Below are 13,620 nucleotides of genomic sequence, written 5' to 3'. Positions count from 1 at the left end.
ATGCATGTTTCTTCATTAAACTTCATACTCTTGTTTTGGATTGGGTCCACATAATATATCATTGTTCTCGATGCTCTTACCTTCTCATATCTTTATCAATCAGAAAAATTTTATACAAATTTCACATTCTAATAACATAATTCGAAATAATCTAAATCACATCTAGTGCCAAAAAAAATACGAAAAAAAAGGACAGGGAAAGTATAAAGCAACTTTAATTAATTACTTGTATTAGTTGTATATAACTATTTTTCCAATGTGTATGAAATGAAGTAATATTTTGGTCCACCCTCCGTTTCATAATGTTAGTCCCATATTGGCCATATACGTAATATTATTTTAGGCGTTTTAAAAAGATATACTCATATTGAATATATTCTATTTTTAACTTAGTTTTGATTTCCTATTTTATACATATTAAATTCTAATTGGTTAAATTAATTGATTGTTGATTGATGACATGACTCTAAGTAAGGAAATTCTACCCATAAATTTTGCAATTATAACTAATACTTTCTAAAAAAAAATCAAAAAATTTAAGTTAAGCAAAAGTAATTATGAACAGTTTTTATAATTTAATGTTATATTTTAAATATTATTCTTTTTTTATTTTATGTAATTGATTTCATATAAAACTAACATGTAGTAACCGCTAATGTGGAGGGACCCAATTGTTGTTTAAATGACGCATAGCTTTTGCAAAATGTTTCGCCTTTTGCCATCTCACATTTCTTATGCCTTTTTATAAACGTCCCTTGCTTTCCTCTGTTTTTTTTCCATCTTCTTCTCTCCTCGTTAATTCACACCTCTTTATAAATACATTCATATTATATGATTCTCATCCTTCTTATTTTAATTCATAGTTTGGTTAGTTTTTCTTCTTCTCCTTGTTCTTTATTGCTTTGATCTCCTTCCCTTTCTTCTTGTTGGGTTTTTCTTTTTTCACATGGGGTTTTGAAACTCAAATGCCATTTCTCTTCTCGAAATTTGATCTTGGGTTTTGGGTATAACCTTCCAACACCTTAACCAGCTAAGTTAGCTGACATTCATTGTATGTCGGGCACATATTCCTTACAGATATCTTTTAAAGTGTATGCAATAAATCACCTTTAAAAAAAAAAATTCCATGTGATTTCCTACCCCAACAAAAAAAAGAAGAAAATTCTATGAATTTATGTGGTTAACATGTCATTTTTTTTTTTTTTGTTGTGCAGGCTTAAAAAAAAAAAGATACAAAATAAACTTGTTGTAGCAGCAAAGAATGGATAAATCTTCAAAGGGAGGAGAAAAAAGTGATGTAAACAAAGAAAAAAAAGGAAGTTATATAGAAAAAAGCTATTTTGATGTGTTGGGATTATGCTGTTCATCAGAAGTTCCATTAATAGAGAAAATACTGAAACCACTTGAAGGAGTAGTTGAGGTTTCAGTGATTGTTCCTTCTAGAACTGTCATTGTTGTGCATGATACCCTCCTTATATCTCAACATCAAATTGGTATGTTCACTCTCTATCTCTATGTATCTCTTCTTTTTGTAAACGTCAATGTGTGAATTAGGGGTGTTAATGAGTCGAGTCGAGTAGAATTCAACTCGAGTTTTGGGGTAGATGGGGTAGATTGAAATATTTATAATTGAGAAATGAGAAAATGGACACTTGTTACGTAACAAGAAAGAGTAATGTTATTTGATGATCTTTTTAGTAGCTGTTCTCATTAATTTGTTTTGTCATTTTTCCTCTTTACAAATTGTTACTGTAATGTGTAAGAATATGTATGATACAGACAATCATACAGTCTCACAATAATAATCATTTCGGCTATTTAAAAAAGTTATAAAGATTTTTTTTTGAATTATTTTTTCTAAAAGCTTGTTACAAAGTTAAATTTATATGGTTTCAAAAAAAAAAAAAAAGGTTAAATTTATACGCTTTAACATATTCTAAAGGAGATTTAATTGCTGAATCGAACAAGATTTTGCATGCTAATGTTTATCTTGTATATAAATCGTAAAATACGATCAACTTTATGGTAACGTGTTAAGCAATGTCCGCCACTAGCCACATAAGTTCGTAACAAGAGGGTGTCACACAAGACGCGACGTCTTAGTTAGCTGTAAAACATAACAAAATCAGGTTTCAAAAAAAAAAATTTTGCCTCGATGTCAAATCCCCCGCTATTTGTAATTTGTATTGCTCTTGCAGTTCATTCGCAAAAAAAAAAGAAAAAAAAAAAACACTCTCCAATAAATTTTTTTGAGAATCAAATTGAAAAGGAAATAAAATCAATGTTAACTTATGGCAAAAAACAGCCAACAATAATGTGTCATTCTTGTGCACCGCTTTTTTCTTTGGGAAAAAAGAGAAAATTGTTTGACCACCCTTCCTTATCTTTCTAGTCTTTTCCTTTTGAAAAGCAGCAAAAATGGGGGTTAGGCCAAAAAAGAAAAAGAAACCCATTTTTATTTTATAATTTGGACATGTTGAAAACAAACTTGATGTGATGCAGAGATTTTTCAGGTTTAAATGCTCTATTTGTTAATTGTTATCATTTTGTAGTCATTATTGATTCATCATATTTGCATTTGCGTGCTAAATTATTCCCTTTGTCACTAAATCACACAGCGTTTATCATGTTAAATTAGGTCACTATTCAAAGTTTTGTATTTTCGTGACACCGATGTTGTGACTCTTTTTTTTTTTTAATTTTTTTCATGAATTTCTCATAGGTAAACCTTTAATTTCGTAGTTTTTCTTTTTATAAAAATTTTGCTTTGTTAAAATTAATATGAAATTGAAAATAAAACACATGGAAATCGTACTCTTTGTCCAAAACGAAATAAAATCAAGCATGATATTAATGGCTTTGAGCACGTGACATAATCATTTAAGGTTTTTTTTTTTTTTTTTTTTTTTTTTTTTTTTTTTTGAGGGGGTAGATTTTATTTGTTGTCACGTTTTCCAACCCATGCATGTATGACACGAAAAATACGACCTATTCTCTTGCACTGCGTGAAGCAAAATAACATGAATACATGTGATATTTGTTATACCCACAAAAATCTTCATAAATGGTTGATTGAGACAAGTAAAATGAAGAAAGTATATAAAGTTCCAAAATCTACTTTGTAAGTTTGTATATGTAACCTCAAAGTTGTGAAATACGGAGTGCAATCTTTACTAATAGACCAAGTTTGAGTTAGTAGTAATAGGTATACTTTGCTAGTTTGCTAGCCTGTTAACTTTAGTAGAGCTTGATTTGAAATAAATATCTTGCTAACGTTCCCTTCAAAAAAATTCAAAAAAAAAAAAGTTATCCTTTGCTATTGATATTCGACGAGTAGTACAAGTGTAGTACTCCGTAGTGTACAACACCTCTTTCACATTCATTTAATTAATAATGTTGGTAGTTGAGATTTAATACTAGAGGTTGCTTCTAGCTAACCTTGATTTTTAAAAAATTCAGGAGGTTTTACTTATTATAGTCTCATGATCTTGTTAATCAGTGGGTTATTGTTAAAATATTCCTTTATCATCATGCATTTCATGCATTAAATGGGGATATAATTGTTGCTGAAAATTAGGCTAAAAATCTATAGAAAATTGCCCTAAAAGAATTTTCATACGGAGTAATTCATTTTGTATATTTTTCTAAATATTCATTATATGGAGTAACAAATTAACTTGAGAATACTTATAGCTGTCAAAAGCTGATTCGACCCGAAATACCGACCCCAACCCGACTTATTAACCGACCCGTCTGAACCCGAAAAAAATGGTGACCCAAACCCGACCTGAAAACAACCCTAAACCCGAGTTGACCCGAATATTTGAGATCCAAACCCGAATATTAATCGACCTAGAGACGACCCGACTCGAATATAACCCGTAAATTATTGACCTGAACCGAACCCGACCTGAATCGAAATTTATCCAAACACGTTTTAACCCGTTAAAACCCGAATTCAACCCGACCTGTTCCTAACGCGACTCGAATTTAACCCGACCTGCTACAAACCCGACTCGAATTTCAACTCGACCTGTTACAAACCCGACCCGAATCAACCCGACTTGTTATTGACCCGACCTAAATTCAACCCGACTTGTTATTGAATCAATATGTATAGGTCGTTATCTCATGTTGGTATTGAAATGGAAATTGAATCCTAACTCTATTCCTTCGATATTTCACTTTGAATTTTAAGAGGTTAGTTTCACAACAAGTTTTTAGGGACGAATTTCAAGGACAAAACAATTGAGAAATGAAACATACGGTTTTCTATGAATTAAATTCAAGATGGGAATTGTGCCATATGAAATAACTAAAATTGAAAAGAAATGGTTATAGAAATCAAGAAACACTAAAATTACTAAAAATTAAACACACTTTATTTCTTAATCTTGTTTTACTAAAAAAATAATCCAAAAAGAGATTACAACCCGCAAATTATTGGCTTGAACCGATGCCGACTCGAACCCGAGAATGACCCGACTTGATTATAACCCGCAAATTATTGACTTGAACCGAACCCGACTTGAACCCGAGAATGACCCGACCTGATTATAACCCGTAAATAATTGACTTGAATCGAACCCGACTCAAACTCGAGAACGACCCTAACTCGTTTAAACCCGTAAAGACCTGAATTTAACCCGACCTATTTTTCACCCGACCCGAATGTAACCCGATCTAGACCCGACCCAAACCCGATAAGATGTATGACCCGACGTGACCCGACTCAAGCATGACCCAACCCAAACCCGACCCGCATATATTATGACATTAACCCGTATTGACCCGGCCCTAGATGACCCGACTCACACTAACCTGACTCAAACCCGACCCGTTTACCCGAATTGACAGCTCTAAGAATACTAGAATAGTGTAAAAGTCCAAAGGTAACAAATATTCAATATGATACTAGTACTATACGTATTTAATGCTAATCATCGTATTTTTATTTTTATTTTTTTTATTTTTTGAGGAATAAATGCTAATCATCGTATTTCAATTAATGGTAAGAACTTAAGATTCAGAGTGTCAATTTGGTTCGATAAGAACCCCTAAAATAAAACCTTTTAATTCTTAATGGTGTAACATTTATTTGGACCACCATATAAGAAATTAATAATGATATCAATAATGGTAACAATAAAAAAAATATACAATTAAAGAACGATTAAGAAATTAATACAGTAATAACCAATAATAATTATAGATAAAGTAGCAATAATACATCGTTAATCCATTACTAGTGTTAACTACTTTTTCACAACTTAGAAAAGTTAATGTGGAAGATGCGTGACAGACTCCATTAAGCTAAAAAGGAGGGCATTAATTTGTCATGTTTTCGAATGACTGCCTGACTAGCTTCGCACTACCCAGTTCAATAGGACAAATTAATGTGTTTAAATCTCACATTTTCATGTAAAACTAGTTTGTGACTCGAGCGATATTTCGTGTTTTGTTTAAATACAAAATTATGAAAAATTTATTTTAAGTTTAAATAATATTTTGAAAATATTACCTCAAGTTTAAAATAAAATTTAAAAAATAGGAAAATTTGTCAGAAACAACCTTTTAAAGTGTCCACTTTACTAAAAACAACCTTTTAAATTTTTTTTTGCAACTTCAGACCACATTATAAAATTTTTTTATCAAAGACAACCAAATGCTACTTTCCGGCGTTGACTCTATTTTTCCCGATGTTGACCATTAGTGTGCAACGCACATGACCTCGTATATTGCTTAATACACCAATTTTCCCTCCATTCACTCGTACAAAAAGAGGGATGAAACAGAAGCAGGGGTTTTAATAGGAGTTAATTGGAGGGGAAAAGGGGTGTATTAAGCAATATAGGAGGTCACGTGACTCGCACACTCGTGGTCAACATCGGGAAAAATAGAGTCAACGCCGAAAAGTAACATTTGGTTGTCTTTGATAAAAAAATTTTATAATGTGGTCTGAAATTGCAAAAAAAATTTTAAAAGGTTGTTTTAAATAAAGTGGACACTTTAAAAGGTTGTTTCTGACAAATTTTCCTAAAAAATATAAGGGAATAGAAAAAGAGATGTGTAGTATACTTGTAAATATTACTTTGTATAATTGCTTGCTTAATTGGTATAATGGTATTATCATCCAAGGAATTAACAATCATTAGTATGTGATTTATTTCTTACAAATTAAATTGTAGTTTACTGTGTAATTACTTAAAAGTTACTTGTATAATATAGGGGAAAATTAAATACGAAAGTTGCACATATGAAGCGTTTAAGAGTGATGACACGTAAGGGTGATACATAGCGATGATGTAGCACATGGCAGTAGCATTTTGTCCCTTTGCGTTTTAATAATATAATAGATGGATAATATTGATATAATTGCATGGTCCCGAACAATTATTACTACCCCTGTTTCATTTACTCCGTAGTTGGTTAAAATTTCGGGCCCTTGGGAGATGGTACTTGGATCGAATCTTGTTTGTTGTACGTCATTTGGCCATTGTGGCTCTTTAAACATCAAACATTATACACGAGTACCGGCTAAGGAGTGTCAAGTAGTAATTAAAGAACATGATAGTGCTATGGGAGAAGTCATACATGCAAGAACGAACATGTAATGAATTTTTTTAGTTGTACCTTTTTAATTTTTACACAAAAATCATTCATAATAGTGTAATACGAAGTACTTTATTTGCTACTTTATAGTATGGAAAAACATTTTTTTTTTTTTTAATGTGAAGATCTTGTTAAATTCGTCTCAGCATATGCTGTCAAGATAACAATTCTTTATATTTTTACTTAATGATGTATAATAATTATTGATTAATGATATGCACTCGTATGCTTGAAAAATGTATGCTTTCCAAGTACAAGCTATCTCTTGAGTTTTGAAACATTCTCATTTCTTAGAAAGTAGTTTTAAATACCTAGTGGTTTTCTAAAATAATACTTATGTACATTTCTTACAACAGTGAAGGCTTTGAATCAAGCTCGGCTAGAAGCAAACGTGAGAGTAATCGGGAAAACGAGCTACAGGGGGAAATGGCCTAGCCCTTATGTTATTGCTTCAGGACTGTTCCTCTCACTGTCATTTTTGAAGTACGTATACCACCCTTTCCAATGGCTGGCAGTTGCAGCGGTTGCTGTTGGAGTTTGGCCTATTCTCATGAGGGGTGTAATTGCAATAAAAAATTTTACCCTCGATGTCAACATTCTTATGCTCATAGCAGGTACTGTCAAATGTCGAGATATTCTATTTTTATTATCTGTTACATTGTTACCTGATGTCGCTAGTTGTTACTGCTTGTGGATCACTAGTGTAATACATGGTTACTAGGTCTGTCAAGCTTGCAAAAGCTGAGAAAACATGCATGTTCCTCCTCGATTGTATAGTGATATTTTATATTAGTTCATACGAACAACTAAGTAGTCGTTTGGTTGACATAGAAATTCATGTTATACTGCACAACTTGTATGAGCTGATCACTTGTTGACAGTAGGAATATAGGATGGCAAATCGCGCTGTAGTAAACAGTACCACATTCAGTTCACTATCACCCTAGTACTTCTTCTTAGTTCCCGGGGCACTTTAAATTGCAGAGTGGTTTGCTTTTGTTTTATTCTGTTATTGTCCTCTTAAGTTATGATCATTTTTCAAATGAAATTGAGAATGTTGGTGATCAGTGAATGCAGACTTATTCAAGTGGCTGAGAAGTAATATTGTGCAATTTTTCTGATTTGGCGTTAGTGATTTACTGGTATTTTCTCTTTAACTTTAACGTAATGTTAAACATGATCTTTGGCAGTGGTAGGCACACTTGTGATGAGAGATTATACAGAAGCTGGCACTATAGTTTTTCTTTTCACCATCGCGGAATGGCTTGAATCAAGGGCTAGTCAAAAGGTTTCTACTCTACTCTTATCATTTCCTGCTCAGTAATTGTTTCTGTTGTGTTTTCATTTTGCGTATTCCCTGTCTTTTATAGGCCATGAATGTTGTCGTTTTCAAATTTAGCCAAATTAGATACGAAAGAGGAGTACATAAAAGGCTTAAATAAGCATCAATAATAAGAGTTTGTGAGCTAAATTTTCTACACAAAAGCGCCTTTTTATATATATATTTTGTGAAAAAATGATGCTTTTAATTGCTATGCTTTCTTGGCTACAAATTTCCTTATTAAATATTGGTATGAACACGCTAAGTCAACCTCATGCACTTATGAGCTGAGTTCAATAATAATGTGTTTTTCCTCCCCTCCTTGCGTGTCTCAGGCAACCGCGGTTATGTCATCACTTTTGAGCATGACACCTCAACAAGCAACTATAGCAGAAACAGGAGAAGTTGTGAACGTGAAAGATGTTAAGCTGAATACTGTTCTGGCTGTTAAGTCGGGCGAACTTATACCAATCGATGGAGTAGTTGTGGAAGGAACTTGTGAAGTCGATGAAAAGACTTTGACTGGGGAATCATATCCTGTTCCCAAGCAAAAGGATTCTACAGTTTGGGCAGGAACTGTAAATGTAAATGGTAAGTTCCTTCCCTAGTCTTATAGTCTAGGATCTCTTCACTTTATATTAAGTAATTAATTACATTTATGAGTACATATTATTTCTGTTGATAACATTTCAAATTAAAATAATAGGTTATGTCAGCGTAAAAACAACTGCCTTAGCCGAGGATTGTGCAGTTGCAAAAATGGCAAAGCTAGTAGAAGAAGCTCAAAACAATAAATCTAGTGTTCAGAGGCTAATTGATAGATGTGCAAAGTATTATACACCAGGTTTGTTAATCCTGCTTTTCTGATGTTATATGCTGATTTTTACGGAACTGAACTTATGTTTGCTGAGGAAAACTGATACCAAAAACTATTGATACTGCATAAAGTGCTCTTTTTTAATTTTAATTTTTTTTGGCTAATTCATCAGCTTGTTTGTCACATGTGTTTACTATTTTATGGGATCAAAACTGAATTTAGCTAATAATTAATTTCCATAAGTTGAAGAGACATAACCTTACTGTAAACATCAGAATGACGAGTGAAATTGCTGTCAAAATTGATTAGGTTCTTTTATTTCGGACCAATATACTTTTAAATGAGCATGATTTCAGTGTGTTTTTTTTTTTGGCTATGCATTGCAGCTGTTGTTTTAATATCAGCTGGTATAGCAGTAGTTCCTGTTGCAATGAAACTTCATGACAAGAAGCATTGGTTTTACTTATCACTGGTAGTTTTAGTAAGTGCATGTCCTTGTGGACTTATCCTTTCGACACCAGTTGCAACTTTTTGTGCACTTTCAAGAGCAGCTACTTCAGGGCTTCTGATAAAAGGGGGAGATTACCTTGAAATTCTTGCCAAAATTAAACACATTGCCTTCGATAAGACTGGAACTATAACAAGGGGTGAATTCACCTTGACAGACTTCCGTTCACTTGCTGATGATGTTACTCTGACAACTCTAGTATACTGGTAGGTGTTTTATAGCTTTTGCCGATCTTTGACATGTATTTATCACCCCTCGTCCTCATATAGTTTGTTAGTTTTTGCATGAAAGAATATAGGTATTTCTTTTACAGAATATGGAGCTTTTAGATCACAATATAATTTGATGAATTATTAATTGTTGAAGGGTGTCAAGTATCGAAAGCAAGTCCAGCCATCCTATAGCAGCTGTGCTTGCTGATTATGGGCGACCTCAAGGCATTGAACCGAAGCCTGAAAATGTGGAAGACTTTCAGAATTTTCCAGGAGAAGGGGTTTTCGGGAAGATTGATGGAAGGGAAATCTACATTGGAAACCAGAAGCTAGGCCGAAGGGCCAATTGTACAGTAGGTAAGCAGCTTCTACTATATGGTATTGTTTCTAATCACATCTTTTTGTAAAATTCCTTACGAACTTTCTGACTAAAATCTTCTTTGTATAACCAAATGTTAGCTTCAAATATTGTTCATGGTGATGATAGTATAAAGGAAGCACGAACTTGTGGTTATGTTTACTCTGGAGGAGTTCTTATTGGGACTTTCAGTCTCTCAGATGATTGTCGATCAGGGGCTGCTGAAGCGATCAGAGAGTTGAAATCAATGGGCATAAAGACTGCTTTGCTCACTGGAGATACCCGGTCTACAGCAATGCGTGCACAAGAGCAGGTTTATTTCTGGACCTCACTTTCATAGTAATTGATTTAAACCCTTTATAGACACTTTTGCCAAGTTTAGCCTTTTCTAGCCTATTTACTCTAGTGCTTTGAAAGGGACTGTAAGAGTATTTCTTTTATAGCATGAAGATATGAATAGAACTTTCTGACTAGAGGTTTCTATGATTATTGCAGCTTGGAAAAACTTTAGATGCAGTTCATGCAGACCTTCTGCCTGAGGACAAGGCAAGAATTATAAAGGACTACAAGAAAGACGGACCCACAGCTATGGTAGGCGATGGTGTTAATGACGCTCCTGCATTAGCCACTGCAGATGTGGGTATCTCAATGGGAGTTTCAGGCTCAGCATTGGCAACTGAGACAGGGCATGTGATTCTCATGTCAAATGACATTAGGAAAATACCGAAAGCTATTAAGCTAGCTAGAAAAACCCGCAGAAAAGTGATTGAAAACATATTTATCTCTATCATTACCAAGGCTGGAGTCATTGCTTTTGCCATTGCAGGCCATCCACTCGTCTGGCTGGCAGTTCTAGCTGATGTTGCGACATGCTTGGTTGTGATCTTTAACAGCATGCTTCTCCTACGGGGATCAGGCCATGCACATGGCAGTAGCCGGTGCTTTGGAATGTTCTCATTGTGTCATTCTCATAAGACAGAACACCATCATTCTAAGACAAGTCAGCAGTGTTGCTCCAAAACTGCAGTGCCTCATTGCTCGGCTACTCCTTGTCACACGGCTAAACCTAAGTCATGTGGGTCCTCAAAATGTTCCTCTCAGAGTCACTCGGCTACTCCTTGTCTGACGACTAATACCATGTCATGTGGTCCTGCAAAATGTTCTTCTCAGAGTCACTCGGCTACTCCTTGTCAGACAGCTAATACTAAGTCATGTGGCCCTGCAAGATGTTCTTCTCAGAGTCACTCGACTACTCCTTGTCAATCAGTTGAAACCAAGTCTTGTGGGCCAGAAAATTGTTCTTCTCAGAGTCACTTAGCTAAACCTTGTCAGACGACTAATCCTGAGTCGTGTGAATCTGCTAAATGTTCTTCAGAGAGTTGTGCGCCTGCATGTCAGACTACCAGCAGTAAATCCCATTCCAGTGTTAGTTATGTGAATCCAATTGTCGGAGCACATGTATCTGAATGCTGTCAACCAACTGATCAACCGCATTGTCATGCGTCACATGATAAACACTGTCATTCAACTGATCAACCGCATTGTCATGCAGATGCTCATGACAAACATGATACACACTGTCATTCTGCAGATGCTCATGACACACATGATTCACACTGTCATTCTGCAGACGCTCATGAAACACATGAGAAACACTGTCATTCCCCTGAATGCGCATCAGAGTGTGAGTCCAACGACCCACATAGCTCTAGTACTTGTGAAGGGAATGTATGTTCTGATGACGATCATTGCCTTGACTTGCTTGAAAGTCAGGCTGGTTCATGTATCAAACATGATCACTTGGATTCTGAGAAGCATCATCATTTGGGGGTAAATGAACATCATCATTTTGAACAGAAGAGTTCGTGTTGTGAAGTCAATGATGAGACAAACAAAGTGAAATGCCTAGACACAAATGAGATAAGTCCTGTACAGTGCAATTCTGTTAATGATGTGCTGCGAAGCAAGCATATGGAATCGAAACATGAACATTGCTCGAAATCCCATGATGTTCATGTAGCACATCATCATCACCACCATCACCGTGTTTTGTCACATGGATCATGCCATGCTAACGCAGTTGCCAAGCATGTGTGTAGCAGTTTGAGAAAGAGGGAGGTTGGGGCATGTTGCAAGAGCTTCAGGAAGGAGTGTTGCAGTGGTCCACAGGGTCATATTGGACCTGCTTTTGGAGGGCTTACAGAAATTGTAACTGAATAGTACAAAGTGTGTTGTGTAGAGTAAAATTGGGGTTATTTTCATTTCGTTTTTTTTTTTTTTTTTTTTTAATTTTTTTTTTTTGATGGGTGTGGGAGCTATGACATTCAACCTTAATTTTCTATAAAAAGTTGAAAATTTGGTTGTCTTTTTTAGGTAGCCCCTTTTTTGGGCAAGTTAGCCAGGGGAACAATTCTAACATGTAAATTTGAAGGAGCAAGTTCAGATTGATGCTGCTACATCCATCCTTGATTTCTCATATTGTGATTAACTGTTGATTTTAGTAAAGAGTGGATGGGGCTAAGAAATTATTTTTCAAAGAAACTCGCCCCGTCCATAAATATATTTGTTCCATGTATCCAACCATTCGTTCATCTCAAACTGTCGTTGAAAGTATGAACTTGACTCGTTACATATGAATACTTAATAAAAAAAATTTAAAATATAGAAACTTGTGGAAAATAAAACATGTTAACCTACGAGTCACACTTATCACGCATTCACCTTACAACTAGTTGTATGCACAATGATAGAGTATTATAACATACAACTAACACATATATACATGCATATACAGTCCATATGTAGCGTGCACAGCCACATAAACTTGTTACATGTAAATACTTAATAAAAGTATAGAAACTTATGGGAAAATAAAACAGGTTAACCCTACGAGTCACACGTATCACACATTCACTTCACAACCAGTTGTATGCACAATGATAGAGTTAAAACATACGATTGACACATGTATACGCGCATAAAAGTACAGTTCACATAGCTTGTGTGATCACACTTTAAAGCGTAAATGTATAAGAGATAATGTGCCATGAACTAGGCTAGCTAATGCTAGTCCTTTTCAAACCATTAGAGTCAATCCATATAGATTAGGTCCAATCCACATCTAACTTTTTACCTTATCATTTTGATGCTTTGAAGATGAGTAATAAACAAAGTGCTCTGGTCCAAGGATAATGACATATGCTAAGCATCATTTTCAAATATGATTGCATTGCATTTCTACCTCTTACTTCTATTTATTCCATTATTCTTGTGTTGCCATAAGAGCCCTCCAATGCCAACCGTCTAATAATACCTGGCCATACATATTTCTTAATCTAGCATTAAAAGTCCTTTGTTAAAGTTTAGTTTTGATTGAATTTCAACCAATTTTATGTTGAAATAGACAAATTAATAATGCAAGGATGGATTTCAACCAATTGTTAAACATAACATGCATTGCCTTTTTATGGATCTTTTGATTGACACCTATGTGTTCATGTTGGGTGTACGAGTGTAACACATTTGTGTGAAGAATAATTGCCCACATAGGAGGAGTGGTAGAAAGGTGATTAGTTAATAAATTGCATGGTTTACTATTCATATTGTCACATGATTTTAGGATGGAACTTATGCAGCTTCTTATATTATAATTTGTTGGATACGTATTTCTTATTGTGTGACTAGTTTATATTTAAAAATTTAGAATAGGAACTCTAAGATGATTCATTTTTCTCTTCAATAAGTTGAGAATATTTTTCTAATTTGACTTTTTTTATATTGGAATATTTTTTT

At 34.4% G+C, this 13,620-nt stretch overlaps 1 protein-coding gene across 3 annotated transcripts; it reads left to right on the top strand.

The window, feature by feature from the left end:
- The first annotated feature begins 767 nt into the window (after positions 1-767).
- On the top strand, positions 768-12,434 carry LOC145579923 (cadmium/zinc-transporting ATPase HMA3-like). 3 transcript variants are annotated; one of them, XM_081637230.1, is made up of 10 exons: positions 768-867; positions 1,215-1,493; positions 6,969-7,226; positions 7,803-7,900; positions 8,269-8,524; positions 8,640-8,777; positions 9,137-9,464; positions 9,625-9,827; positions 9,930-10,141; positions 10,324-12,434. In XM_081637230.1, exons 2-10 carry the CDS (start codon positions 1,262-1,264, stop codon positions 12,046-12,048), a joined length of 3,450 nt encoding a protein of 1,149 aa, XP_081493356.1. In that variant the 5' UTR covers positions 768-867; positions 1,215-1,261; the 3' UTR covers positions 12,049-12,434. The 3 variants fall into 3 exon arrangements, with proteins under 3 accessions (XP_081493356.1, XP_081493357.1, XP_081493355.1); XM_081637231.1 differs by lacking the exon at positions 768-867 and adding an exon at positions 876-1,051; XM_081637229.1 differs by lacking the exon at positions 768-867 and adding an exon at positions 876-1,091.
- Positions 12,435-13,620: the final 1,186 nt, after the last annotated feature.

Source organism: Chenopodium album, chromosome 14 (assembly GCF_948465745.1).
Source record: "Chenopodium album chromosome 14, dcCheAlbu1.1, whole genome shotgun sequence".
NCBI classification, from domain to species: Eukaryota; Viridiplantae; Streptophyta; class Magnoliopsida; order Caryophyllales; family Amaranthaceae; genus Chenopodium; species Chenopodium album.
Note: the sequence above shows the minus strand (reverse complement) of the source record. Positions and strands in the feature narration are given on the sequence as shown.

Excerpts from the sequence above, each read along its gene's own strand:
- LOC145579923 (XM_081637230.1), top strand. The coding sequence starts at position 1,262 with ATGGATAAATCTTCAAAGGGAGGAGAAAAAAGTGATGTAAACAAAGAA. Across the intron at positions 8,778-9,136 it reads TGCAAAGTATTATACACCAG|CTGTTGTTTTAATATCAGCT; the intron begins GTTTGTTAATCC and ends TATGCATTGCAG. Across the intron at positions 9,465-9,624 it reads CTGACAACTCTAGTATACTG|GGTGTCAAGTATCGAAAGCA; the intron begins GTAGGTGTTTTA and ends TAATTGTTGAAG.